The following is a 27,756-nucleotide window of genomic DNA, read 5'->3' on the forward strand; positions in this document are numbered from 1 at the left end:
TGTATAGATATCCAGTGTGAGAACAAAATCAATAACTGCTTCGGTGCTGTATATTCAAATTAACACAATGGATTATTCCAGCTTTTGGACAAGAATATTTTTTGTAGAGAAGGAGGAATGCACTAAATCCGAGAGGAAGCTGGAACACCCAGAGAGGTGAACCCAAAAATGTATAAGGAAAACAGGCAAACAACACAGAAAGGCCCCGGCTGGGATCCGAAAATGAGTCTAAGCTAAACATACCTGCATGTTCATGTTTTTCAGGCCTTGTTGGCGCAGTAGGCAGCGCGTCAGTCTTTATTATCTACTTAAACTTGTCAAGTCAGACACATTTTTCTTCGCTTTTGCCGTTCTCGCCCCCCATAGGTGTCACAGGGGGCTACAGATTAGAAGATCTTATTTCCTACCATCCACTTATTTGATTGCCATGCAATCCATGTGAGCTGGGAAAGTGGGCATCACATACCTTTAGCAAAGTCTGCAGGACCAATGAATGGGTGTGTGAAAGTGAGCCTATGGTGACAATACATGCATTTTTATGATTTTCAGGCCTCGTTGGCGCAGTAGGCAGCGCGTCAGTCTCATAATCTGAAGGTCGTGAGTTTGACCCTCACACGGGGCACGTGTTTTGATCTGGTGTTCAGAGGTGGACAGAGTACACAGCTTCCTTACTTGAGTAAAAGTACAGATACCCCTTGATAAGTTTTACTCAAGTAAAAGTACTACAGTCAGATGTCAACTTAAGTAAAAGTACTGAAGTACTTGTTTTTAAAAGTACTTGAGTATCTAGAGTACAAGAGTACATTTTCTAAATATTGCATTACTACTGCCACAGTGCTTACATTTATGTATAGAAACGTCCTACATGGAGTTATGAAAAATGTTAATGTTAATACCTTGGAGAATGTAAAAGGAATTGAAAGTCAAATCAAGTCATTTTCATCTTTTTCCCATGTTGCTTTATTTAACATTTCTCACTTGCAAGGCAATAGCACAATGGCAACACTGACAAACCTCTGCTAGAGTTTTAATGGATTTTTGCATCCACATTTGAACCAGACTGTTAAACACACAGTATACTCAAGAACATTAAAACAAATGCTCAGCTTACATAAATTTGTAATTTCAGAAAAATATCAGAAAATTCAGCTAACAATTGTATGTATGTGTTTTTTCATCAAGCAAATCAATGAACCTAAACCAGCAAAGAAGGCAATATAACAGAGTTCTGAGTTGACACACCTCTGAACCTGACCGTGTTATACATGCAGCATAGCAACCCACTCGTGTTGTTTTCTGTCAGTGAGTTCAGATTGGCAGGCAGCTAGCCACCATAACACCATAACTCCAGCCAGGGCCGGCCCAAGCCTTTATGGGGCCTTAAGCAGAATTTCATTTGGGGCCCCCCTACCATCACCTCAGCTCCAGATGCCTCATTATTCCATATGCTACACTGTTATGTGTGTAACGGACCCACAATCATTAGCATTATTTGTAATCATCTTACATTATACAGGTGTCATTCTTGTTTTTAACCTTAAAGATGAACTGAAACGAATGTTCATCTATCATTCAAATGAAATTTTTGTTTTTTTCTAAAACCATCAATCCAACTTGAACTAAATTTTCCGGCCATAACTTGTTGAAACAGCCATTTAAAAGTGTGAATTATGTGGCCTTTGGTGCGAAATTGGCCAAGTGACCGTGACGTCATAGGGTTGACTCCCTTATTTGCTAGTATGGCTGGCTGCGAAAATAACATACATTTGATGGACTTATATCTCATAAAGGAAACAAAATTCTGATACAAACATCAGCAGGTCGAAAGAACACACCTCTAACATTATGTGGAAAAACTTTCGTTGAATTTAAGCCACACAAATCGATTTAATATCTATATTGTAGAGGCTCTCTGCACCTCCCGTATGGGTAATGGAAATGAAAGAAAGTTACCATTTTCGGCACAGGATCGGCGGCACAAAACAGCCATCGCTCCTACTACACGCTGATTATTATTAAGATGTTATCAATCAAATGACACAATAGTGTATGTTTGCTGTGGTAAACTGGAAAAGATTTGAACATGCCGGTTTGGCAGATATGGCATTCTGCTGCGCTGTCTTTGACACGTTGAAACCTAACGAAGGGGCACTTTGAAATCCAGCCACTTAAAAAAAACGTATGTGATAATAACATGGTTTTAATGTAAGCTTAATAAACAATGGCGTGGATTAACGGGTCGGAGATCCTCCAATGCGCGGCCCCGTCTGCGGATCCTCACGGGTCGGCGGCAGGGAGATGGGCACCCGGCCTCGGCACGACTGACAGCAGCCATCGGTAGGACTGATCCACGGAGCCTCGGATGTCGTAGCCGGCGCAATCACCGGAGAGACCAGACAGCAATTCTAGCTGGATATGTGTGCAGACCGAAGAGCAAAGCGAGCAGTCCCCTGCTTCCGAGCAGCAATTCAGGTGCAGCTATCGGCAGGCAGCACGCAGTGACACGATCCACCGTGCTCTCAGCCAATAGCAGTGGTCGACACTTGCCTCTCAGAAGCGAACAGTAAGCGAACATTATTATATATAAAAAAAACAAGTCCAGTAATGTCCGATCTGGAAATTTCAGACTCACCTGTCTTCGCGCCCGAGCAGTAGTTCGAGCAGGGACAGTCTCCGTCGGCACACCAGGTCCAGCGATGTCAATAGTTGGAACAGCTTCAGCTAAAAGACGTCTCCTATTCCCAACCATTCCCGCGATCTCCACATTTTTAGTGAAACCGTTGTGATGGAAATGTACGGAGCACAACACGGATGTTGAGGACACTTCAAAATCACGACGATGCCTCCGTACAAACTGTATCCACCGTGCTCTCGTCTTTGCCTTCTCCTTGTCAGCCTCAGTTCCAGTAGTTTTTGGTTTGGGAAACATGTGCAGAGAGATGCCTTCAGTGAAGCTGCTATTTTTGCAACTAACACCATTTGTTCCTCCAGCAACACAATATTTTCCACCGTGCTTTGATGTCTTAGCCATAGATGCCGCCATTACAGTTAGACTACCAGAACTTCTGTGTCAACCCTATGACGTCACGCATTAAAAAAAGAATTCGCACAAAAAGACAAAATGTGGCTCCTTTTGAGCCCGTTTTAACATGACTTCCCGGATAAATTATTATCCAGACAATATCTCATTTTAATCGCAAGGCTTGGAACCTTTAGAATCAGCAGCAAAAACTGTGAAATTCCAACAATTAAAATTCGTTTCATAAGCACTTTAAAGGGATAGCAAACTCATAAATATGGTTTAATTAACTTCTACATAAAGAGTGATGTATAAGTATGGCTCATTAATTTAACTATTTGAAAGTAACATCAGCAGGCTGGAGACTGCATTTATAGTAAACACGTTAAATAGTTTAATTTCTTTCAGATGTGCAATGTTGTGCGAAAAATCCAAATCCAAAACAGAATCAAATGACATTCACATTATCTTACAGAAAAATAAAGTTGTAATCAAAATTAAATACTTAAATAATAAATACAATACTTAAATAATTTTGCCCAACGGTGGCAGCAGCTAACAGGAGCCATAAATTAACCTAGTATTAGTATTTTGTCAAAATAAATTTTTTTCTGGTGTAATACAATTTCGTTTAAATTATTCAATGTTATTTTAATTTCATGTATATATTAACTTTTTTATCACAACGTCTCGGTGCTCTCTGGGGCCCCCTGGTGGCGTGGGGGCCCTAAGCGACCGCGTAGTTGGCATATGCCTTGGGCCGGCTCCAGTGATGCCGGTAACGCGTTAATTAGTAACGCGTTACTGTAGTCGGACTACTTTTTTCAGTAACGAGTAGTCTAACGCAACTACTATTTCAAAACTAGTAGTCCGATTGAAGTTACTTATCTAAAACATCGTGCGTTACTATTTCTGCATTTCAGGGGAACATATATTTGGCTTTTTTCAACATATATTCACGATTATTACAACCATACATTTGTATTGAAATAATTTGGGATAATTTCGTTTTCTTATGAGTTATATCAGTGTCCGCGACGGGAGCGGGGTTCGCCTGAAGTCACTCGTTATTTTACATCTACCTACCCAGTAAAACTGATCTGTCCCACTAAAATGTTAAACACCAGCGATATCATGTGTTACATTTTACTCACTTTCCCTAATCATTTTAAATAAGTACACCAATCTAAACCACAGTTTTCATCAGTGCCTGTCACAGACGATAGTTGATAGGTTTAGCTATTCGTGCTAACTTTATAACATATAGCCTACGTTTCAGGCAGTGCTATGGAGAGGGCTAGCTAGCTGTTTATCTTACCTGGTCGCAATTGATGACTCAAAGATGACCTGTTAACGTCTTTGTACTGTATTACATCTTCTATGACATCTGAATGAGTGTACGGGTGTTTATCTATGTATACTTCGTCAGGTGTAGCTTTGGGTAATCCAGTAACAGCTGCAGTTGTAGGCGACTAGCACACAAACATTTCTGCAAAGCGATGGGTCTGACGATCAATCAGGTTTGTTTAAACTTTTATTGGTCAACGAGTGGATAAACGTGACATTTTTCGGTCAAAAACTAGACTGTCATACTGGCTTGGGCCAATAATTATCAGCAGGTAACGTGTTATGACCGTCAGTTTGTCTGCATCGCTGCGAGTGAATGACTGATGTTTTGTTAAACCACTCTTTGCTGCTCAGTGCTCTAATGCGGGACAACTACATGTTCAATATAACTTAAGTGTTACCGTAATTCATAGATAGATGCAATCAGAGTTAAATGCATGGAGTCAAGAACGTCTATTGTATTTTTTTTTAAAGAAGTGTTTATGTTAAATTGAGTCAAGAAACGCTGCTTTATTTTTTATAAGAAGTATTTAAGTTAGATTTAATGAAGTCAAAAAAACATTTAATTTGTAATGAGTATTTCAGTTAAATGAAGTGAAGAAAGAGTATTTTGATTTTTGTTTCATAAAACCACTTCTTGCTGCTCTAATGTTAGACAACTACAGGTTCAAGGGATGTTCAATATAGGTATTATGTATTACTTTTTTACGTAAGAGGTTTTTTTTATATTTTAAGTAAAGTCAAGAAAGACTGTCTTATTTTTTTTTTATTTAAAAAACGTGTAAGCCTATTTCAAGAAAAAGTTTGCAAATGCCAGTGTCATTTTTGATGTTCCGGTTAAAATGCATGTCAATAAAGTGAGTATTGGCAGAACTGGTAGTCATTTTCATGTAATAGGGGCGGGGGATCAGCCTCTGCTGAAAGTAACTAAAAGTAATCTAACTTAGTTACTTTTGAAAGCAAGTAGTCAGTAACTTAACTAAGTTACTTTTTAAAGAAGTAATCAGTAGTCAGTAGTCGGATTACTGTTTCAAAGTAACTATGGCAACACTGGCCGGCTCTGACTCCAGCGCAGTAAAGAGCTCGAACCCTATCTTAACATTGGTATACGGTAAAACAAAGGTAGAGTGCCGTAACCATGGCCTTAACTCCGCTGTAACTTAATTCCAGCGTTCTAAAGTGCAGCGGAACAAAGCAAAAATACCGTAACTGATGTTATGGGCTTCTGTCTTGCAGCAGGTGTTACACGATTAGCTTGTCTCGGCTTATGCTCACTATTGTCAGGCCAAAGTTAGCAATCTGAATGGCTAGCTACAGGTGGCAAATTGGCGGGTGCATGTGGCTTCGACTACTCAAACGTAACCGAGAATGTAAAAAGCTGCATTATCGTAGATAGCCAATCATTTAGTGCACTTTTCTGTAGCTAGAATCTAGCTTAGAAATGTAAGGAAGTTTATTTCAATGTACGTACCTTGACATGCTTCCGCAAGTTGGAGGATGAATTTTTGTAGGCGGTGATAAAGTTCTCTTTTGGTAAACAGAACAAACACTTGAAGCGAAAACAATCATTAACTTGTTCAGAAAATTGAAATAGTCTGGCGAGGTGGGGCCACGGGTTGGCACATTCCCGGGATGGACCTGCTGCGTCTTCTTCCATTGTTTTGTCCATGGTTTCTCTCATCTAATCTGACCATGGAGTTGACTGGCAGGAAGCTGAAGGTGATTGCTGATAGGCTGTCCCAATCAGTGATGCCTGCACAATCCAATCACATTTGAGAGGGAAACGACAAATTGAGGTTGTTTTTTTTTGTTTTTTTTTACTCACGGTTATGGATAGAAATGTAGCGGAGTAAAGACTACAATATTTGCCTCTCAAATGTACTTGAGTAAAGTCATGAGTACTCCCCAAAAATGATACTCGAGTAAAGTACAGATCCCTCAAAATTCTACTTAAGTACTGTACTCAAGTAAATGTACTCCGTTACCGTCCGGCTCTGGTGCTGTTTATAGCACTTTACCTCAGTTACAGCTGGAAACTTGCTGGGCACAAGTGGCACCGATTGCTCTCTGTTGGATCAGCAGAAAGCCCACTCGGAAGCTCAGTCACTCCAAAGTGTGCAAGGTGTCAAACACAAGTTATGGGGATTCCAACCATGTCTCTTTTAGAAAAGCAAGTGGCACTCTGGCCAAGACCCATGGCAAAGGATAGGAAGTTCATCACGCTAACATAATAGAATACGCTGTGTGACAAAAGCACCTTTGCAGACTCTCCTTCTCTTGACATAGACTGACATGGGACAATTCAGTCAAGTTAATCCCACGTGAAACTACCTCTTTTGTAACTTTCCATAAAATTTCAAAATGAGAATGAAAGCCAGATATAGAAACTTGTGAGTTGATTGTTTAACCTCTAGTCCAGACAACAGGTCTTTTGAACAAGTAGCTACGTGCTCAACGAGCCACATACTTTTAGCAAAGTTTGCAGGACCAATGAATGGGTGGGGGAAAGTGAGCCTATGCTGAAAATACATGCATTTTAATGATTTGCAGGCCTCCTTGGCGCAGTAGGCAGAGCGTCAGTCTCATAATCTGAAGGTCGTGAGTTCGACCTTCACACGGTGCAGGTGTTTTGATCTGGTGTTTATAGCACTTCACCTCAGTTACAGCTGGAAACTTGCTGGGCGCAAGTGGCACCGATTGCTCTCTGTTGGAGCTGCAGAAAGCCCACTCGGAAGCTCAGTCACTCCAAAGTGTGGAAGGTGTCAAACACAAGTTATGGGGCTTCGAACCATCTCTCTTTTAGAGATGCCTTGCAATCAGATCTTTGTCGCCTTTGTCGCCTGGTGTCAAACCCAAGTTATGGTGATTCGAACCATCGCTCTTTTAGAGATTTCTTGCAATCAGATATTTGTCGCCTTTCAGTTTCTGCTTCCTTTATTATCTACTTAAACTTGCCAAGTCAGACACATTTTTCTTCGGTTTTGCCATTCTCGCCCCCCATAGGTGTCACAGGGGGCTACAGATTAGAAGATCTTATTTCCTACCATCCACTTATTTGATTGCCATGCAATCCATAGCCCCTTTCACACTGAGATCCGCTACCTTAGCGGGTCCAAATTCCCACTTCGTCCCGCGTTGAGCAATGTGAAAGCTTGGCATATTAGGTGACCCGTGTCGCCTGAAGCCGAGTTCAGGGGGCGTTGCCTAGTGGCAGAGCGTCACACGAAACACATAAAATGCTGGACGTGTACAATGACGTAGGCACAAGCCATTCGTCGGAGGTAGGGTTAAATACACCTGTCTGCATCAAATTTTTCAAACCAACGATGGTGGGACACCATGAGGACTTGTTTTTGCAATTGTATATGCAGTTCATGGAGATGTTATTTTACGGGGTTTGGATGGTCACAACGTGGGATGCCGCCGAAGAACATATGCGGAGAATACAAGAGCACTATAATTTTCCAAGTTGAGGAAATCGCCCTCTGCCACTCCTGCCGTTGTGGTCATTAATCGCATGGAACTTTTTCCTCATGGCTTTCAGTTTGTTGGTCACCTGCGTCTTGCTGCATGGGAAACCGCGCCCTCCCATCTTTCTCGCCAGCTCTTCCAGCAGAGGTCCATCTATCACCATCCCCGACATGTGGCGGTAAATAACGTCCTCTGCTCGGAGGCTGAGGAGCTCGCGGACCTCCTTGTCTCCTCAGTTGGCCATCTTCAAAAATGTCTCGAACTTGAAGTAAAACAGAGTAAAACTTGAAGTGAAACTTGTCCTCACCTGTCGCTGTTGTTTTGAATCAGCTTTCCATCCTGTCTTTTAAACTCCTCACGCCACGCCCACGTCCATCCCGCGTCAATTGCTTTCACATCAAACTGGGCTCGGCAAAAAGACTAGGGTCCTACGCGGGTCGAATGGCGAGTCGAGTTGACACGCCAGCCCGGATCGTCAGTGTGAAAGGAACAGCGGACACGCTAAATTCGCGAATTAAACGCGGGTTCTTCCTCAGTGTGAAAGGGGCTCATGTGAGCTGGGCAAGTGGGCATCACATACCTTTAGCAAAGTCTGCAGGACCAATGAATGGGTGTGTGAAAGTGAGTATATAAGCAAGTGGCACCCTGGCCAAGACCCATGACAAAGGATTTGGAAGTTCATCACGCTAACATAATAGAATATGCTGTGTGACAAAAGCACCTTTGCAGACTCTCCTTCTCATGACATAGACTGACATGGGACAATTCATTCAAGTTAATCCCACGTGAAACTACCTCTTTTGCAACTTTCCCCAAACCTTCAAAATGAGAATGAAAGCCAGATAAAAAAAACTTGTGAGTTGATTGTTTAACCTGTTGTCCAGACAACAGGTCTTTTGAACAATTAGCTACGTGCTCAACAAGCCATGTCATCACATACTTTTAGCAAAGTCTACAGGACCAATGAATGGGTGTGTGAAAGTATGCAGACAATACATGCATATTCACGAATTTCAGGCCTCCTTGGCGCAGTAGGCAGCGCGTCAGTCTCATAATCTGAAGGTCGTGAGTTCGACCCTCACACGGGGCAGGTGTTTTGATGTGCTGTTTATAGCACCTCACCTCAGTTACAGCTGGAAACTTGCTGGGCACAGGTGGCTCCGATTGCTCTCTGTTGGAGCTGCAGAAAGCCCACTCGGAAGCTCAGTCACTCCAAAGTGTGGAAGGTGTCAAACACAAGTTATGGGCCTTCGAACCATCTCTCTTTTAGAGATGCCTTGCAATCAGATATTTGTCGCCTTTGTCGCCTGGTGTCAAACCCAAGTTATGGGGATTCGAACCATCGCTCTTTTAGAGATTTCTTGCAATCAGATATTTGTCGCCTTTCAGTTTCTGCTTCCTTTATTATCTACTTAAACTTGCCAAGTCAAACACATTTTTCTTCGGTTTTGCCGTTCAATTCAATTCAATTCATTTTTATTTATATAGCGCCAAATACAACAAATGTCATCTCAAGGCACTTAGATAGTAAGTCCAATTCAAGCCAATTGGAATTCAATTAATTAATAATAATCATAATTCATAAAATAATCCAATTTGTTCATATAGAGCCAATTCAAAAACAATTTCCTAGCTAAGAAAACCAACAGATTACACTGAAAACTTTTTGTTTTTCGGTCCAATCTCCCGGCCTGAGCGTGCCTGAGGCGACTGTGGAGAGAAACGACTCCCTTTTAACAGGAAGAAACCTCTGGCAGAACCAGACTCAGGAAGGGTGGCCATCCGCCTCCACCAGCTGGGGTTTGAGAAGACAGAAAGGGGGGGGGGGCGCGGCGGCACTGTAACACCATTCAAAGGATATCTGTTGGAACAGGGAAACACGAGTTAATGACCACAATAATATCACATATACATAAAGAGAGTAAAGTGAGGAAAGGTGTGACAGATGAGGCCCCCCAGCAGTCTAGGCCTATAGCAGCTTAACTATGGGATGTTTCAGGATCACCTGAGCCATCCCTATTCAAGGTAAACACAAGAAACTTGTGCTAACGAAAAAAAATAAAAATAAATAAAGGACCAGACTCAGTAAGTAATTCCCTATACTCCCTATATAGATCTGCTCCTCACACCACAACAACCATCGTTCTCGCCCCCCATAGGTGTCACAGGGGGCTACAGATTAGAAGATCTTATTTCCTACCATCCACTTATTTGATTGCCATGCAATCCATGTGAGCTGGGAGAGTGGGCATCACATACCTTTAGCAAAGTTTGCAGGACCAATGAATGGGTGTGTGAAAGTGAGCCTATACTGACAATACATGCATGTTCATGAATTTCAGGCCTCCTTGGCGCAGTAGGCAGCGCGTCAGTCTCATAATCTGAAGGTCGTGAGTTCGACCCGCACACGGGGCAGGTGTTTTGATCTGGTGTTTATAGCACTTCACCTCAGTTACAGCTGGAAACTTGCTGGGCACAAGTGGCACCGATTGCTCTCTGTTGGAGCTGCAGAAAGCCCACTCGGAAGCTCAGTCACTCCAAAGTGTGGAAGGTGTCAAACACAAGTTATGGGCCTTCGAACCATCTCTCTTTTAGAGATGCCTTGCAATCAGATATTTGTCACCTTTGTCGCCTGGTGTCAAACACAAGTTATGGGGATTCGAACCATCGCTCTTTTAGAGATTTCTTGCAATCAGATATTTGTCGCCTTTCAGTTTCTGCTTCCTTTATTATCTACTTAAACTTGCCAAGTCAGACACATTTTTCTTCGCTTTTGCCGTTCTCGCCCCCCATAGGTGTCACAGGGGGCTACAGATTAGAAGATCTTATTTCCTACCATCCACTTATTTGATTGCCATGCAATCCATGTGAGCTGGGAGAGTGGGCATCACATACCTTTAGCAAAGTCTGCAGGACCAATGAATGGGTGTGTGAAAGTGAGCCTAGGCTGACAATAAATGCATAGTCATGATTTTCAGGCCTCGTTGGCGCAGTAGGCAGCGCGTCAGTCTCATAATCTGAAGGTCGTGAGTTCGACCCTCACACGGGGCAGGTGTTTTGATGTGTTGTTTATAGCACTTCACCTCAGTTACAGCTGGAAACTTGCTGGGCGCAAGTGGCTCAGATTGCTCTCTGTTGGGGCTGCAGAAAGCTCAGTCACTCCAAAGTGTGGAAGGTGTCAAACACAAGTTATGGGGCTTCGAACCATCTCTCTTTTAGAGATGCCTTGCAATCAGATCTTTGTCGCCTTTGTCGCCTGGTGTCAAACCCAAGTTATGGTGATTCGAACCATCGCTCTTTTAGAGATTTCTTGCAATCAGATATGTGTCGCCTTTCAGTTTCTGCTTCCTTTATTATCTACTTAAACTTGCCAAGTCAGACACATTTTTCTTCGGTTTTGCCGTTCTTTCCCCCCATAGGTGTCACAGGGGGCTACAGATTAGAAGATCTTATTTCCTACCATCCACTTATTTGATTGCCATGCAATCCATAGCCCCTTTCACACTGAGATCCGCTACCTTAGCGGGTCCAAATTCCCACTTCGTCCCACGTCGAGCAATGTGAAAGCTTGGCGTATTAGGTGACCCGTGTCGCCTGAAGCCGAGTTCAGGGGGCGTTGCCTAGTGGCAGAGCGTCACACGAAACACATAAAATGCTGGACGTGTACAATGACGTAGGCACAAGCCATTCGTCGGAGGTAGGGTTAAATACACCTGTCTGCATCAAATTTTTCAAACCAACGATGGTGGGACACCATGAGGACTTGTTTTTGCAATTGTATATGCAGTTCATGGAGATGTTATTTTACGGGGTGTGGATGGTCACAACGTGGGATGCCGCCGAAGAACATATGCGGAGAATACAAGAGCACTATAATTTTCCAGGTTGAGGAAATCGCCCTCTGCCACTCCTGCCGTTGTGGTCATTAATCGCATGGAACTTTTTCCTCATGGCTTTCAGTTTGTTGGTCACCTGCGTCTTGCTGCGTGGGAAACCGCGCCCTCCCATCTTTCTCGCCAGCCCTTCCAGCAGAGGTCCATCTTTCACCATCCCCGACATGTGGCGGTAAATAACGTCCTCTGCTCGGAGGCTGAGGAGCTCGCGGACCTCCTTGTCTCCCCAGTTGGCCATATTAAAAAATGTCTCGAACTTGAAGTAAAACAGAGTAAAACTTGAAGTGAAACTTGTCCTCACCTGTCGCTGTTGTTTTGAATCAGCTGTCCATCCTGTCTTTTAAACTCCTCACGCCACGCCCACGTCCATCCCGCGTCAATTGCTTTCACATCAAACTGGGCTCGGCAAAAAGACTAGGGTCCTACGCGGGTCGAATGGCGAGTCGAGTTGACACGCCAGCCCGGATCGTCAGTGTGAAAGGAACAGCGGACACACTAAATTCGCGAATTAAACGCGGGTTCTTCCTCAGTGTGAAAGGGGCTCATGTGAGCTGGGCAAGTGGGCATCACATACCTTTAGCAAAGTCTGCAGGACCAATGAATGGGTGTGTGAAAGTGAGCCTATGGTGACAGTGCATGCATATACATGATTTTCAGGCCTCGTTGGCGCAGTAGGCAGCGCGTCAGTCTCATAATCTGAAGGTCGTGAGTTCGAGCCTCACACGGGGCACGTGTTTTGATGTGGTTTCTCTAGCACTTTATATCATATTTCTGATTGCTTTGAGCTCTCCGTTGTGGCTGCAGAAAGCCCACTCAGAAGCTGGATCACTGCAAAGTGTGCAATCACCTTTTGTAAAAGATGTTTAACACATGTTACGGTGACATGAATTATTTCCCTTTAAGAAAAGCCTTGGAATCAGATCTTTATTGTCTTTCAGTCTCTGCTCCCCTTTGAAACTGGTCAGCCACATTTTCCTTTTACGTTTTTTTTCCGTTTACGTCCTCTGAAAGGTGTCGGATGTGGCTACAGATTATGAGACTTTATTTCCTACCGTCCACCTATTTGATTGCCATGCAATCCACGTGAGATGTGCAAGGGTTGCCCCCTGGCTGTAGCTGCAGGAAGTTCACTCTGAAGCTGGATCACTGCAGTCTTCAAGTGGAAGGTGTCAAACCTGCATTCTGGTGACTCTGAACACTAATATTCACTCTTTTTAAAGCTTTAAAACTTTGAAAAGTGATCATAAGAGACGTATTTTTGGATCTTGAAGATGTTTCAGCTGTAATTCTTACAGTTTACAGTCAGTGTCACTGAGATGCTGAATTTGAAATTCCTCTTCTTAGTTTTCATGTGATGTTTTCAGCTATTTTCATTCAGCACACCAATCGTATCAGTGATGATTGGTGTACAAAAAACTCTAAAGAATGAAGTCCAGCTTGACTTTTTCCTTGACAAATAATCACTGAGTTAGCAAACGCAATTCATGCTCTGCAGTATAAAGAATGCAACTTTGAAATGTAATAATCTCTGACATGAAGACAAAATCGAAAGAGTAAAGAAGAAGAAGTTCTCCACGTGGAAACTAGGATGGATGGCCAAGATCGGGAGGAAATATCTAAGATGCAAAGGAATAGCGACAAGACTCGTGAGACTGAAAGGTAAGGAGGAAATGGTTACGGAACAAATAAGAAATCCCCAAAGAGAAATCCAGTATATTCGCGTTTTTAATTTACTTTAATTTAAGATAAATATAAAATAAAATAGGAGTCTGGCAACATTAAAATGTGTGTCTAATGCCTTCGTCATTGGCACCCATAATAAATCAGTAACCCGTATGCACAATGCCCATGCGCAGTGGTTGTAGTGTGTCAGCTATCGCGATACGGTTTTGAGATCTCGCCCATGCATTATACTGCAAGAAACCCCGTTAAGGCTTCCTTTCTCAACATGGCACCGAAGGTGAAGAAGGAAGGTTCGTCAATCTAGTCATTTTGAATGAATATATTGTCCATTCTAAAGAGATAAACGCGTCTAAAAGTGGACACAGACTTGATGTAGAAGGTTTAATCGACATTGCTGTGAAAGATGTCGGGGGACTGCCCGTAGTTGTTTATATATGTGGATAACGAGGGCTGTCTCCGGCATGGGTGTAATGCGATGCTAGCTAAGCTAATGTGTGAGCGCTGATGTTGCTGACGAAACGTGGTGTAATCGCATCTTTCTCTGTTATTATTCCTACCTACATGGTTTGGTGCGGGAAAAAAAGGCATTGTTAGTTGTAGAAGTTGTTTTAGTGATTACTAAGTATGGTGTATAGATCAGCTGCCTGTGAGCATTTTAGCAACTGCTGCCTGAAACATTGGTTATTAGCTGGCAGATGTGTGTGTCGCTGGAGAGTAAATTCCTTTTGGAAGACTGCACATAATGACTGCAACAAGTAATGTTCACTCCTTAATCATATGTATATTTAATCTGCAGTTGGAGTGTTTGAGTTAAAAGCAGGTAGGTAGGTTCAAGGCCTTATCATAAAGTTGGAGATAGATACCAGCTCTTGACATGAGCATAAAGTCTGATTGTCTTCATATTTCAGTGTAAGATCAGTTTTTGGGTTTACTTAGTGGTCCTCTTTGCACTCTTCTGGCTTATTATGGGTGACATCTGTTATTGGCAGACAGTCTTAATAAGAGGTATTTTTGTGTCATAGCTGTCCCTGCCAAGACTGAGGCCAAGTCAAAGGCCCTGAAGGCCAAAAAGGCTGTGCTCAAGGGTGTACACAGCCAGAGGAAGAAGAAAATCAGGACTTCTCCCACCTTCCGCCGCCCCAAGACCCTTCGTCTCCGCAGGCAGCCCAAGTATCCTCGCAAGAGTGCTCCTCGCAGGAACAAGTGAGTTATCACCGCATCATGTCTGTAGTTTACAGAGGCTCGAACCTGGTGCACATGATGGTAATAAGCGATCAAAGTATGAAAACACATGATTCCAGCTTCATAACCTACTGATGCACCCCTTACCGCCTTTGTCTGAAACCAAACGATTGAACTTTTTGGGCTGATTTTGTTGAAATTGATCACGATCTATTCGTTTCTAAAGGTTGGATCACTACGCCATCATCAAGTTCCCCCTGACGACAGAGTCCGCAATGAAGAAGATTGAAGATAACAACACGCTCGTGTTTATCGTGGACGTCAAGGCAAACAAACACCAGATCAAACACGCTGTCAAGAAGCTGTACGACATCGACGTGGCCAAAGTTAACACACTCATCAGGTAGGCCGATTGTCACAGCACTTTATGGAGTAAAAAGATGATTGATCAGTTTTTCTACGCTGGAGAGTCTGGACTGAATGTTAAGAAAAATTAAAGGTGTAATCTGTAAACCTGTGAACCTCCTGCTCACCGGCTTCCTTTCTTTGTCCGTGCCACTCAGGCCAGACGGTGAGAAGAAGGCGTACGTTCGTCTCGCACCAGATTACGACGCGTTGGATGTTGCAAACAAGGTGAGCTTCGGTTCAGTGGGCCATACTGGATGTTGTTTTTCAGTTCAGTGCACGTGATGTAAACTTAAAATTGCTCTGAATGTGTGTGATGCATTCAAAGGAACCACTGATGCCTGATGGTGCAGCTGTAGATGTGTTTACGCTGCAGGTGACTTCATGTCGTGTAATTCATCTCCTTTCTTTTGCAGATTGGCATCATCTAAACCGGCTGCAGAGACTCGTGGAAGAATAAATATTTGTACAAACTGATTCTGTTGTTTGAGTTATTGTCACGTTTGTTCTTTTTCCACTAACTGAAACTCGTCTTTGGGATTTGATTTTAAGGAATAGAACCCTTAACAGACTAATTCAGCACATTTTGGTAGCCTTAATTATTTTTATTGGTTTAAAAACCTCAAGCAAAAATAAGGGAGTCGGCGTATTTGGTGAATGTTCAGCACAACGCTTTGAAAAGTGAACCTTTAAAAAAAAAATTAATATTTTGCTATTTTTTTGGATGGAATAGAGGACAGAATTATGGAATTGCATTCTTAAGTGGCTGTGATGGTGTTTAATGAGCTGAGAGTAAACATGGCTCCAACCAGAACTGATGGTCGAACTCTGTAAGTGGCGAAGCCAAAACTGGGAGGGTTGTAGAATAAATGGCTCAACTGAGGAGACTCAAAGCAAAATGCCGTGAAGAGAAGAAACATTTTTGATCAGATTGTAAGGAACTGGAACTTTCCACCCAGAGACGCCTAAACAGAAACGGGGTTGCAGTGGGCTAAAGAAGCCGTGTTAGACCGTGGATGGAAGTGATCGTTAACGGCTAATCTGCATGGAAAAGGTGGAATGTATGACTGACTGAAGAAAAGCTGCAAATTTCCACAAGCATTGAGCCAGGAGAGAAAATTGCTCAGGTGCACGTTTAATCTCACTGCAGGTGAAAGAACGTTCAACTGAAAAAGCTGTGATTCTTTTGATTCATTATTCTAAGTTTATCTGGCAGAAACAAAATAAAATCTTAATCTTTGAGGTCAGAATATTCAGTTGGTTAAAAAGGTTTTGTTTTTTTTAGCTGAAAGTTTTATTTATTTTCACAAAATGAAAAACCTCAAATGCGTTCACGTTCTTTACTGAAGGGCCCACCACTAAAACATGCCAAAGCGTCCCATGTGGAGCACAAAGTTCCACCTTTATTCCTCCATCCATGACACGACTTCACAAAGCTGTCGGTCTGCATTGTGAGTTTGTTAAGGAGGCTTTAAAGCAGTTAAAATCACCAAAATGCTCTATTATTTGGGACTTTCTACAGCAACTATGCTGTTTAATTTGATTAAATGTGATCTGAACTTCCCTTATTGAGTAGAAACTGGACAGGTGGGCTGATTTTATGACTTTATGGGTTGTTAGTCCTCTATGGGTCCATGTGATCATTCAGAGTTTTTAGCTGCAGAAACTGTTGCATGTTTAACGGGAGGTTTAAGCAGAGTGAGCAACAGCATCAATATACGAGCACGTTCACATGTATGATTATTGCACTTATTAGTTTTTTATTATTCATACGCATCATTTGTGATAGAAATACACACATTTACTGCAATGATTTATTGTGTTAATACCACCTGGATGAACTTGTGCCTCGATTTAAGAAGGCGAACAAACTTCCATAAATAACAGCAGAAAACTACGAGAGGAAGGTCCGAACGGTGCCTTTGACCAGGCCTCTGCAGATCGGGCACTTCCGGAGCGACGGCGCACACTCTTTGCACACCACCAGGTGTCCGCACGGGATGAAGACGATGTTGACCTCTTTGTCCATACACACCTTGCAGGTGCGCTCCTCCTGCAGGCGCCGCAGCTGCTCCTCCATCGGGAGGTCTGAAGGAAAGGGGAAGTTTTAGAGTCATTAGCTCCCCTACATTATGTCTAATTCAGGTAAACAAAGTGTTGCTCGTGTCCTCTTACCCGAGAGATCTTGGCTTGGTGACGAAGCTTCGTTTGATTGAGCTGAAAGTGAGAAAGACGACATGTAGTCAGCTCAGACTTTCTTCAGCAAAGCAACAGTTTGATGGTGTAAGTGGGTCTAAGTATGCAGAGAGCCCCCTAGTGGACAAACACGACATTTTCCTCTGGCCATCAGGCAGTACAACAGTACAAGTGATGGCACTTCTGAATTTCACTGGTCACTTTATATTTTTAAACAGTTTTTTAAATTCTTAGATTGTTTTTAAAGTGTTTATAATTGTATAAACATTTTTATTGCTTTATTATGTCTTGCTACTGGATGTTTGAATTTCCTTCGGGATCAATAAAGCATCTATCTATCTATATGCAGAGAGCCCCCTAGTGGACAAACACAGCATTTTCAGAGGAATCCCCAAACAAACAGCACACACTGAGAGCTCTTTGAGAGTCGTAGTGACCGCGTGAGGCGGGGTGGGAAACAGCATACCCATGAGATCTCTGAGCAGGTGGACGTCGTTTTTCTGGATCCAGTTGCGGAAGACCTCTGCGGCGGCGTTCCCCTTCGTGAGGACGAGCTCTATCAATCTGGCGGTCTGCTGCTGGGCGGATGTTTGAGCCAGGAGGCCACTATACTCCTCAGCCGCTGCAAGTTAACACGGAACGATTAAATCCACAGAATGTTCCCCGTCAGTCACATCTCCATCATCCCATTTTTCATTATTTCAACCAATCATGACACAATAACGTGTAGACAAACCAAAGAACGTACACAAAACATTCTGTTCTCTTAGATGCTCCATCACCGGCTCCACGCTCTTCAGACGCTGGATCAGCGCCGCCTGGTGTCTCTTCACAAAGGTGAAACCATCTGAAACCGAACACAGAAACGGTCTCATTCAGTGACTCAGAGAGCCGAGGCCACATCTCACGGTATTTAATGGGATCTTCTTCTCGCACCTGATGCCATGGCCTCGGCCAGCATTTCTCGCTCCTCCTCCCGTTTCTGGTCTTCGGCGCTCAGCAGGTCTGAAACCAGCTCCTGGACGGTTCTGTAATTCTCTCCACTGGTCAGGATCTTGCTCTGGACCGTTTGCTTGACCAGGCTGCGCTCGAAGCCCATCTCCAAGGCGGACTTGATCACAGGGGTGTTCATCATGATGGCGTCCTCAGACCGCTCTTCTCCTGGACCCAGATGGACCACTGAAAGAAAGACCTCGGTCACTCTGAGGAGCGCTGCTTTAAAGGGACAGTTCGCCTCTTTTGACATGAAGCTGTATGACATCCCATATTAGCAACATCATTTATGAACATTTTCTTACCCCCTGCTGCGTCCTGTGAGCCGAGTTCCAGCCGAGTTTTGGCGTTGATGAAGGTAATCCGGCTAGTTGGCTGGGGTTTAAAAAATAAAGCGTTTTGCTTCTCAAAACAATATGCGTTCAAAAGAGTAAAACATTTGCATCACAAAATCATTCCCCAGGACAAGTCAGACCTTTTCTTTCCTTTCCTTTTGTTTCCTTTCCTTTCGTTTTTTTTCCTTTGTTTCCTTCTCTTTTCCTTTTGTTTCCTTTCTTTGTCTTTCCCTTTCCTTTCCTTTATGTGCTGTGTAGACCGTGCAGACCGAAGTGCAGACTGAGGAGTCCCCTGCTTCCGAGCAGCAAATTCTGTCGGCAGCAGGCAGTGATACGAAGGGAGAGAAAATAGGGCCAAGCGATTGTGAGGTCTGACTTTTTCCTGAAGAACGATTTTGTGATGCAAATGTATTACTCTTTTGAACGCATATTGTTTTGAGAAGCAAAACGCTTTCTTTTTTAAACCCCAGCCAACTAGCCGGACTACCTTCATCAAGGCAAGGCATCTTTATTTATACAGCGCATTTCATACCACAGGCAACTTAATGTGCTTTACATAAAGACAAGGCATTTAAAAGAACAGCATAAAGCAGCATAAAAACAAGCAATTTAAAGAGAAAAAAAATTAAATTAAAATTAAAACACAGTTGGGGCGGTCGGTGGCGTAGTGGGTTAAGCAGCCGCCCCATGTACAGAGGCCATAGTCCTCGCTGCAGCTGGCCCGCACCGAGCGGCCCTTTGCTGCATGTCTCCCCCCTCTCTCTGCCCCCTGCTTCCTGTCTCTCTCCATATGTCCTAACATTAAAGGCATAAAAAAGCCCCCAAAAAATATTTAAAAAATAAATAAATTAAAACACAGTTAAAAGCAATCAAAGAAGAGGGGGGAAAAGAAAAATATAAACTCAACCATAAGCACACTGAAAGAGAAATGTTTTTAACCTGGATTTAAAAGTGCTTACAGTTGTGGCTGAACACCAAAACGAGGCTGGAACTCGGCTCACAGGACGCAGCAGGGGGTAAGAAAATGTTCATAAATGATGTTGCTGATATGGGATGTCATACAGCTTTATGTCAAAAGAGGCGAACTATCCCTTTAAACTGTTACACAGGATTAAATCCACATTTTCATGTGCTTTTCAACTCACCAGGTGGATCCACAAACTCTCTGGAGCTGCTGTCTCCGTTGGTCAAAAGCTTTGAGAGAGAACAGACGAACACGGTTTAAAACAGCTCGTTCTCAGTCAAACCTTTGAACTCAAATCTGAGGCGCTTCTGTCCGCTAACCTGCTCAAACAGCCGAGGAAACCGGGCCTGGATCTGGTGAACGAACTCCTGTCCCTTCTCCTGAAGCAGGTATTCACATCTGCAGTTAGCAAGAAGAAACGATCAGAAAACGCGTGCGTGCTGCTTTGGATTCTGAGATTCTGAGGCCGAACAGGTGGCGCTTACCGGGGAAACCATTTAGCGTGTTCGACCCACGGATCGTCTCCAGACTCCCAGCAGCGGAGGCCTCCATCGCAGCAGAAGCACTTGACATCATCATTTCTCCCTGGGGGGGGGGGGGGGGTAAACAGAGCTGTGAGTGTGACGTGTGCTTTGGGGGAGTTTCTCAGGGATGAAGACAACACTTTACAGCAGAGTTACTCATTGCGCGGCTCCTCAAGCTCTAATTGGCGGCTCGCACTCGCATAGTAGCTTATAACTATATGGTAACAATAACAATACATTTTTTTCAAATAACACACAGCGAATACTGCACAGTATTAAGTAGTTTTATTAAGTTTGCATTTTTGTAGTATTAAGTATTTTTATTAAGTATTAATTAACGCTTAATGGTGTTTCCTAAAGGGGGAACTGTTAAACCTGGCAACGCAGCCCGCTTAAACCACCTGCACGCTAGCTCCTTTAGCCAGCACGAGATGCAGGCACAATGGATCGGTTTTTAACTAAAAAAGGGCAAAAACCAAACAAAAATCAGCATGAAGACCCCAGAGAGGGGACGAGCAGGCAAATGTCGGGTGTACCATGAGATGCAGGCACAATGGATCGGTTTTTAATTGAAAAAAGGGCAAAACCAGCACAAAAACCATGCTCATCTTGAATGTCTCACTATTAGCGCTTTTCCACTAGCTCGCTTCGGCACGCCGTACCTGCAACCGGAACGATTTTCCGTACCACCTCAGCCCTGGTTCCAAGCGGGCCGAGGCGTTACTAAAACGTGACGTCAGCTGACTGCCTTGCATTGATTGGGCGATGAGTGTCGTCACTGGAAGCGTCATAACGCGGATAATAAAAGCTAGCGTTAGCAACCGTTAGCTTACCTCCAAACGTCGTCTTTTTTTTTTTTTTTTTTTAATTCTCTTTTTATTCAGAAAGGCACATCTCCATCACATACATCACAAACTGTACGATAACTCAGTTTGCCAAGGATTCAGTGATGTAGTCCATGCTGCCCTTCTGGATCTTTCTTCCACGGACCCAAACCATTCCAGGTAGAAATAATAACACAAAAACAACAGAATTGGGGAAAAACGTCGTCTTTTTGAAGCTCGTAACAAAACTCTCTGGTACTTTTCAATACTGTTTTGTCTGGCGGCCAGGAGTCTTCTCTGGCTCTCTTCTCTTGCCTTCTGTGCGACAAAAAGCCACAGGGTGAGCAGCAACACGCGCAGCCGTGTTGCGACGACCCCGCCCACGTCGAGGAAGCATGAAGTATACTCGTTTGTAATGGAAACACAACCGTGGCGAGCCGTGCCGAGCTAGTGGAAAAGCGCCATTAGATTACAACAACAAACTACAAATACAACATGAAGAAAGTCGAGGACATGCACGCCAGCTGCCGCTCATCCCAGTATTAATGTAGATGTGGTCTTAATTGAAAATGTATTGGCTGTGTTGTTTCTTTTTTTTGTGGGATGTTTTATATGTATAAATGCATATTTGCAAAAGGGGACTTAGTATGTTGTCGTAAAAGTGGCTCTTCCCTTGATTTTGCTCTGCCAATGTGGCTCTTGTGAAAACAATAGTGAGTATCACTGCTTTACTGTCATCTTTCATTTCCTCCGTCGCCGACATCTCACACACTGGTTTACTTTTCATATGATACGATTACATTTCTAATCAGGCGTCCATGGGAATAAAAAAAGGAATTTCCAGAGCTTTGTGATACTGAAAACAGTCTGTTCTGAAACAGGAACCGTCCCCTCCCACCTTTACTGGCACTGAAACCGTTTCAGGCTGCAGGTTTATACCCAATTTCAGAGCCATTTAAGATCAGCATCGCTGATTTATAACAAGAAACATCTGCTTTTATTAGCTTTTTAGTTTGAAAATATATTTAAACTTTGTACAATTCAACCATTGAAAACGTGCCCCGAATATGATTTAGAGAGGCGGGATTTTTTTTAGATACCTCCAAAGTAAGTTATCGATTAAATACAATTTTGACAGAGGACCAGAGTAGTGATATCCTGAAGATTTTTGTTTCAATTTATAAATCTGGAAGTGGAAAGAAATTAATATCTAGATTATACAAAAGGTCTTCAAGACTCCCCGAATTCGAACAGCCTGCATATTAAATGCAAATGGGAAAGGGAGGGGGATTTGGTCATATCTGGGGATGAATGGGAAAACATTTGTAAATTACAATGGAAAACCACAACTTCACACACCTGGTGAGAGTTTGTGGTGCAGATGAGGCCAATCATTATCATCTATTTTGGGATTGTCCAAAACTCTCATCGTTCTGGCACGACATCCTTGATTGTCTGGAACATATGTTTCAAATGACTGTACTATTTGACGTCAGCTCAATGTATTTTTGTACCACAGTATTACATTTGCAATCAAAAGCAGACAAATATCTAAGGCAGATATTATTGATTGGAGCGAAGAAAGCTATAACGAGGAAATGGCTACAACCCAACACACCGACACTGGAAGACTGGCGAGGGACTGTTCACATAATCTACATCATGGAGAGATATTTAAGAGTCTGTGTTTAAAACGGATCAGATTTATAAGATCACTGAGACCTGAACTGTTTTAAGAGTCTCTATTACATGGCTTGAAGTACCAGTTTACTAATCTTGATGGAAAAATGAGTGAATGTGACTCTTTGTTCAATTGTTACTATTTTATACACCGTAAAATGAAAGGGAGAGCAACAGCTTGGAGGGTATGTTAGCACGGTTATCCAGATACATGTTTTTGTATAGATCTGTATGTGTGTAACAGTGCTGAAATGACTTTCTATGTATCTCCCTGATAAATACAAAATAAAAAAAGGGGGGAAACGTGTCCCGTTGACGCTGAACACACCTACGTAGTAGAAGCCAGCTTTAGCCAGCTGCTCCGGCCTCACAGGGATACGTGAGGGCCAGTTGACGAAGGTGAGCAGCCTCTCGTCACTCTGCTGCATGGAGGGGTTGGACACGCTGGTGAGGGCGGGGGCTCCCGACGACAGCTGGGAAGTCGCCGCTGAAGATGCGGCGCCCGCCAGCGGCACGTTGTCGGCTCTGTCCCCCCGGACGAAGCGACAGTTCGGATAGTGCCTCTGGTGCTCAGACACAGCTCTGTCCCCAGGCTCCCAGTTACTCAGCTGCAAAAAAAAAAACACGCAAACTTCTGTCTAATTTCAGCTCAACACACTTAGCGGTAACTTAAATATCTTTTGAATGGAGCTACTCATGCATGGAAAATCTAAACAAAGGAGCGTTTTGCCTCCCAGGAGCAGGTAGAATGACAGATACGCACCTGTCCTCCACAGCTGAAGCAGGCCACTCGGTCTCCTTGCCCCAGGGAGTAGAAGCCCGCCTTGGCGAGCTCTGCTGGGGTGATGATGGACAGAGTCCACGAGTGGTAGGAGTCCAGGCGCTCCTGCTCCCTGCGCATGCTGGGGTTGTGGCACGTCGGTCTCTGGTGGGACATGTCCTCCACACCACGAGAGGTCAGTGGGCTCGAGGGCGGCAGAGCAGAGAACGCCATATTTAAGTAGCCGGCGGCCTCTTCGCCCTGACTTATCGGAGCAGCTGGACCGGAAAGCTAACGGAGAACGAGCCACATGTTAGGAAGCTGCCGAGTACAAACTACTGTGTGTTTGTTTCCTTTTTTATTGCTTCCAATTAAAGCGACTGTTTGTGTTCATGTTTGTCGCTGCTCAAAACTTTCACGGAGAGGCAAACATGTGAATGCGTGGAAAAATGTGGCAAACTGTGGCGAAATGTGGCAAAAATGTGGCGAAATGTAGCAAAATGTGGAAAAATGTGACAAAAATGTGGCAAAAATGTGGCCCTGGAGGAGGGAACTGATTTGTGATTCTACTGCTGGTGTTGATGAGACTTTGTCCATGAGGTAGAGTTTCATATATGTAAATATAAATGTACTTTATTTATACAGCCCTTTACAGACAATCCTTACGGTGTACCAAAGTGCTTTACAGCAGGTAATAAATAAAGAGAAGAATAAGTAAAAACAAATAAAAACAATAAAAGAACAGTGAAAGCAATAAAATACAACAAAATCGAATAAGATAAAATAAGATAAAAGCATCATCATACTACTGGGTATTAAAAGCAATCCTAAATAAGTAGGTTTTTAACCTAGATCTGAAGAGGCCCAGGTCAGAAATAAGACGCAGCTGGACGGGGAGCTTATTCCAGAGCCTGGGGGCAGCTTTGGGAAAAGGCTCGGTCACCCCAGGGTTTGTATTCTGACCTGGGCACTTCCAGCAGAAACTGAGCTGTTGACCTCAGAGCTCTACCAGGACTGTTAAAAGCTCAGATAAATACGATGGGGCGAGGCCGTTAAGAGCTTTAAAAACAAACATTAAAAGTTTAAAATCGGTTCTATAAAAGGACAGGAAGCCAATGGAGGGAGTTAAGAGCAGGAGTGATGTGCACACGTCTGTTGGTGTTGGTTAAAAGACGGGCAGCAGCGTTCTGCACCAGCTGAAGGCGACTGAGAGAAGACTGGGAGACGCCGACATGAAGTGCATTGCAATAGTCTGACCTTGAACTTATAAGGGCATGGATGGCTTTCTCAAGGTCATGACGACTTATAAACATTTGAACTTTGGCCAGGAGACGCAACTGGAAAAAACTAGTCCTGACGACATTATTAATTTGTTTGTCCAACCTCAGATCAAAGGTCAAAGGTCACTCCCAGATTTCTGACGGTTGAACTAAGCTTTGAAGACGAGGTGCCAAAGCCAGCCGTCACAGCGCCCCCAAACACAATGCATTCAGTTCTGTCATCATTTAAATTAACCAACCACTGCTTAATATCAGCAATACAATTAAACAAAGAACATTGAGCAGTTACTATTTGGCTTCAATGGTAGATAAATGTGTAAATCGTCTGCATAACAGTGGAAAGAAAGGTTGTGCCTGGCTATGATTGACCTATAATTGATATCTCTGATAATTGAATGTAAGATACTTCATACTTTACAAGTGTACTAGGAGTGTCTACTGTCATACTGTCTACTACGACTTAAAAACATTTTAACTTTGGCGTGTCTCAGAGTGCATGAGGAACGTCCTTCGATCTTACCGGTAAAGCTGGGGCGATGCGGAGCGGGGAGAAGGCGGAGTGGGAGGAGGAGAGCAGGTTTGTGGTCGATGGGAGGCTCTGGATGAAGGAGCAGGCTGGAGAGAGCTGCCTGTGCTTCTCCGTGGGACAGTCCCCGGCCTGCCAGCCCTCGGCTGTCACGTTACACCTGAAGCACTGCACCCGGTCGCCCACGCCGGTGTAGAACCAGCCGGCCCTCGCCAGACTGCGCTCTGTGACGACCGAAGCTGGGAATCGAGCAAAGGTGGAGATGCGGAAGAGCTCTAGTGGATGCAAACAACAGCGAGAGATTAGAAAACAAATTGGAAATAAAATGACAGTGAATCCAACACATCTGTTGAAGTGAAAGAATAAAAAAATTATACCTGAGGAGTTGTCATACTGCAGGTCAGGAGGTGGCCCATTGCGACACAGGCCCATCAAAAACTGGTTGTTTTTAAGTTGAACGAGGGTTTCCATTTGTGGGTTGGAGTAGATTAGAGGAAAAAAGAGATGCCCTTTAAAGGGGGAGGGGTTTGAGAAAACCCAAGGTCTCGTTCTCTCACACAAACACATTCAAAAGCCCCTTTTACAGCGAAATGGAAAGTACATAGACGGACATGTGGACTAAAGAGGAAGCAGCTGCGACTCAAATCAAGAGAGCGAGAAATTCCCGCGTAGAGAAATCAAAAAGTCCAGCGATCACTAATATGTGTTGTACACCTCCCAAGGCCCATCAGACATCAGCTCATCTTATAGGAACTTCACCTTTCAGCTGACGGAACATTTACCGACAGAAAGTTCAGCTTCTCCCCCTCTGAGTCTGAGTGGGTCGAACAGAACATAACCTAAAGAAAGGCCCGAGCTTTTTTAAATGACTCTGAGACACTTTGGTGTGATCACCCAGGATCAGATCACCAGGATCAAATCTCCAGGATCAGATCACCCATTATGGGTAGATCAGATCACCAGGATCAGATCTCCAGGATCAGATCACCCATTATGGGTAGATCAGATCTCCAGGATCAGATCAACCAGGATCAGCACACACTTCACTGTCTTCTACGTTTAGTAAAGACATTTCTAACCTAAATCTGAACATATGATTAATGAGTTTTTGTACAAACATAAACGCCTCACACGCACACAGAGACCAGGGTGTACATGCTCTCAAACCCCTCCCCCCATGTTGGACATCCCTTTCGTGGGTGTTTAAGCCTCCATAATTGAACTGTAAAAACCCAATAAAAATTTTTTTTACTCCTTTTGGGATAACCAAAGTCCCACTAAAGTGTTACGATGGCGGAGCCTGTGGACATTAAGAAAACACAAGACATTAATAACCCCATATCCACATACAGACAAGGCAAAGTTATTTATAAAGCAGAATTTTATTATTATTATCACAAATAATAACCAAGTGATTCAAAGTGAAATATCCTCCAATTCCTGGTTTAGCTTATTCTCCAATCTATTCATCTTTATTTTCTAACTTTATTAACTCTTTTGAGCCATGAGGCGGCTTCAACTTTAAATATAACACATAAAAACTTTAAATTCCCTGATGGTACTTTCCTGAACTCGCACCTGTGTTATCAGACATCTCAACTGTTAGCTTTCGTTGTTTTCTACTCTAACAAACGACTAGCTAACATTGTACAGTTTAATGCTTACAGTTTGGGGAGAACTGGTGTAGATTAAGACTGTTTTCTTCCGTCAAACATAACAGTGACTAATTGAATTACATGTATAAAGGGAATCTAATCTAATATAAATATATACACGCCCCAATTTGATGCTCAGTTGACATTAGCTAGCTAATGCTAACACCTGCTAACGCTAGCTTCCGGTTGAACTTTGCTACACTCGTGTTCATCAATCTGAACAGCAGCATAAAGGAAAATAAAAATGCATGTTCTCAATGACGCAAAAACATCACACGATTAATACAACAACGCTGACACGACCCAGTGGGTCTCTCACTCACCGATTCGCAATCCTATCGGAAAGTACCGAAGCTACTCGTCACACGTTACGTCAGACGTCACACGTCACCTCCTCCGCCTGTTTCCGGGTATCGTTTCAATGAAAATGGAACAGAAAAAAATACCAATGAATTGCTTAGAAAGACCCTAAAAGTCTTTGTGGTTAGCCTTGTTTCCACAGGCCAAAAGTCCCATCAGCTATTGTTAGAGTTACAATATTCTTGTTTAACCTAAAACTAAGACATTAATTATCAATACATAATTTTATAAAGACGTGCATCTGTGCACAGAAAGATGCAACTTCAGTTATCAAATCATTAGAAACATAAAACACACGTTTAAGAGGCTGCAAACCGACATATGAAACAGAACCTTATGTTCGTTTAAAGTTTAAAAAAAAGAAACGATTATCGATTACTAACATGTGTATGAATCTCCAAAGTCTCCTTTATGCGGTGATAATCCAATAAATATAAGAGTTTTAAGATGAGGAACTAGAGCCGAGACAATCACTCCTATAAGGAAACTGTTGTGGACGTCAGCCAGTGAAAAGTTCAAAAGTAATTTAAGCCTGTGTGAATCACTGATGTAAAATAAAAAAGAAGGTACTTACACAGCGGTCTAGTTGAAGTCAGGAAAGATGCAGACTGAGCCGCTGTGAGGACACGGCATGAACAGGTTTCCCCAAGGGGCCACGC

At 43.2% G+C, this 27,756-nt stretch overlaps 2 protein-coding genes and 7 non-coding genes across 9 annotated transcripts; 8 read left to right on the top strand and 1 right to left on the bottom strand.

Moving 5' to 3' along the window:
- The first annotated feature begins 549 nt into the window (after positions 1-549).
- Positions 550-622, top strand: trnam-cau (transfer RNA methionine (anticodon CAU)). Its single transcript has one exon. It is a non-coding gene; the product is annotated as a tRNA-Met (tRNA).
- Positions 623-8,854: 8,232 nt separating this feature from the next.
- On the top strand, positions 8,855-8,927 carry trnam-cau (transfer RNA methionine (anticodon CAU)). The gene has a single exon. It is a non-coding gene; the product is annotated as a tRNA-Met (tRNA).
- Positions 8,928-10,179: 1,252 nt separating this feature from the next.
- Positions 10,180-10,252, top strand: trnam-cau (transfer RNA methionine (anticodon CAU)). Its single transcript has one exon. It is a non-coding gene; the product is annotated as a tRNA-Met (tRNA).
- A 563-nt stretch (positions 10,253-10,815) lies between these two features.
- trnam-cau (transfer RNA methionine (anticodon CAU)) lies at positions 10,816-10,888 on the top strand. The gene has a single exon. It is a non-coding gene; the product is annotated as a tRNA-Met (tRNA).
- Positions 10,889-12,387: 1,499 nt separating this feature from the next.
- On the top strand, positions 12,388-12,460 carry trnam-cau (transfer RNA methionine (anticodon CAU)). Its single transcript has one exon. It is a non-coding gene; the product is annotated as a tRNA-Met (tRNA).
- Positions 12,461-13,627: 1,167 nt separating this feature from the next.
- Positions 13,628-15,477, top strand: rpl23a (ribosomal protein L23a). The gene is made up of 5 exons (XM_075487656.1): positions 13,628-13,703; positions 14,436-14,616; positions 14,822-14,998; positions 15,159-15,228; positions 15,417-15,477. Exons 1-5 carry the CDS (start codon positions 13,634-13,636, stop codon positions 15,429-15,431), a joined length of 513 nt encoding a protein of 170 aa, XP_075343771.1. The 5' UTR covers positions 13,628-13,633; the 3' UTR covers positions 15,432-15,477.
- LOC142402354 (small nucleolar RNA Z17) lies at positions 14,664-14,736 on the top strand. The gene has a single exon (XR_012773356.1). It is a non-coding gene; the product is annotated as a small nucleolar RNA Z17 (small nucleolar RNA).
- On the top strand, positions 15,276-15,343 carry LOC142402353 (small nucleolar RNA SNORD42). The gene has a single exon (XR_012773355.1). It is a non-coding gene; the product is annotated as a small nucleolar RNA SNORD42 (small nucleolar RNA).
- A 1,260-nt stretch (positions 15,478-16,737) lies between the features above and the next one.
- On the bottom strand, positions 16,738-27,738 carry birc2 (baculoviral IAP repeat containing 2). The gene is made up of 14 exons (XM_075487653.1): positions 27,672-27,738; positions 27,061-27,137; positions 25,460-26,382; positions 25,077-25,357; positions 23,280-23,567; positions 22,845-23,124; positions 19,974-20,073; positions 19,809-19,887; positions 19,670-19,718; positions 18,133-18,375; positions 17,945-18,043; positions 17,663-17,818; positions 17,176-17,217; positions 16,738-17,088 (listed from the first exon to the last, which is right to left on the bottom strand). Exons 3-14 carry the CDS (start codon positions 25,647-25,649, stop codon positions 16,895-16,897), a joined length of 2,001 nt encoding a protein of 666 aa, XP_075343768.1. The 5' UTR covers positions 25,650-26,382; positions 27,061-27,137; positions 27,672-27,738; the 3' UTR covers positions 16,738-16,894.
- Positions 27,739-27,756: the final 18 nt, after the last annotated feature.

This window comes from Odontesthes bonariensis, chromosome 16, assembly GCF_027942865.1.
Source record: "Odontesthes bonariensis isolate fOdoBon6 chromosome 16, fOdoBon6.hap1, whole genome shotgun sequence".
Taxonomy (NCBI): Eukaryota; Metazoa; Chordata; class Actinopteri; order Atheriniformes; family Atherinopsidae; genus Odontesthes; species Odontesthes bonariensis.

What these genes read in the sequence shown, in the direction of transcription:
- rpl23a (XM_075487656.1), top strand. Translation starts at nt 13,634, where the DNA reads ATGCATTATACTGCAAGAAACCCCGTTAAGGCTTCCTTTCTCAACATG. An exon ending in ACCGAAGGTGAAGAAGGAAG is followed by an intron (nt 13,704 to 14,435) that starts GTTCGTCAATCT and finishes TTTGTGTCATAG; the next exon opens with CTGTCCCTGCCAAGACTGAG. An exon ending in AAAGTTAACACACTCATCAG is followed by an intron (nt 14,999 to 15,158) that starts GTAGGCCGATTG and finishes CGTGCCACTCAG; the next exon opens with GCCAGACGGTGAGAAGAAGG.
- birc2 (XM_075487653.1), bottom strand. Translation starts at nt 25,649, where the DNA reads ATGTGTTTGTGTGAGAGAACGAGACCTTGGGTTTTCTCAAACCCCTCC. An exon ending in AGCTGGCTTCTACTACGTAG is followed by an intron (nt 20,074 to 22,844) that starts GTGTGTTCAGCG and finishes CCCCCCCCCCAG; the next exon opens with GGAGAAATGATGATGTCAAG. An exon ending in CCTGCTCAGAGATCTCATGG is followed by an intron (nt 17,218 to 17,662) that starts GTATGCTGTTTC and finishes TCTCACTTTCAG; the next exon opens with CTCAATCAAACGAAGCTTCG.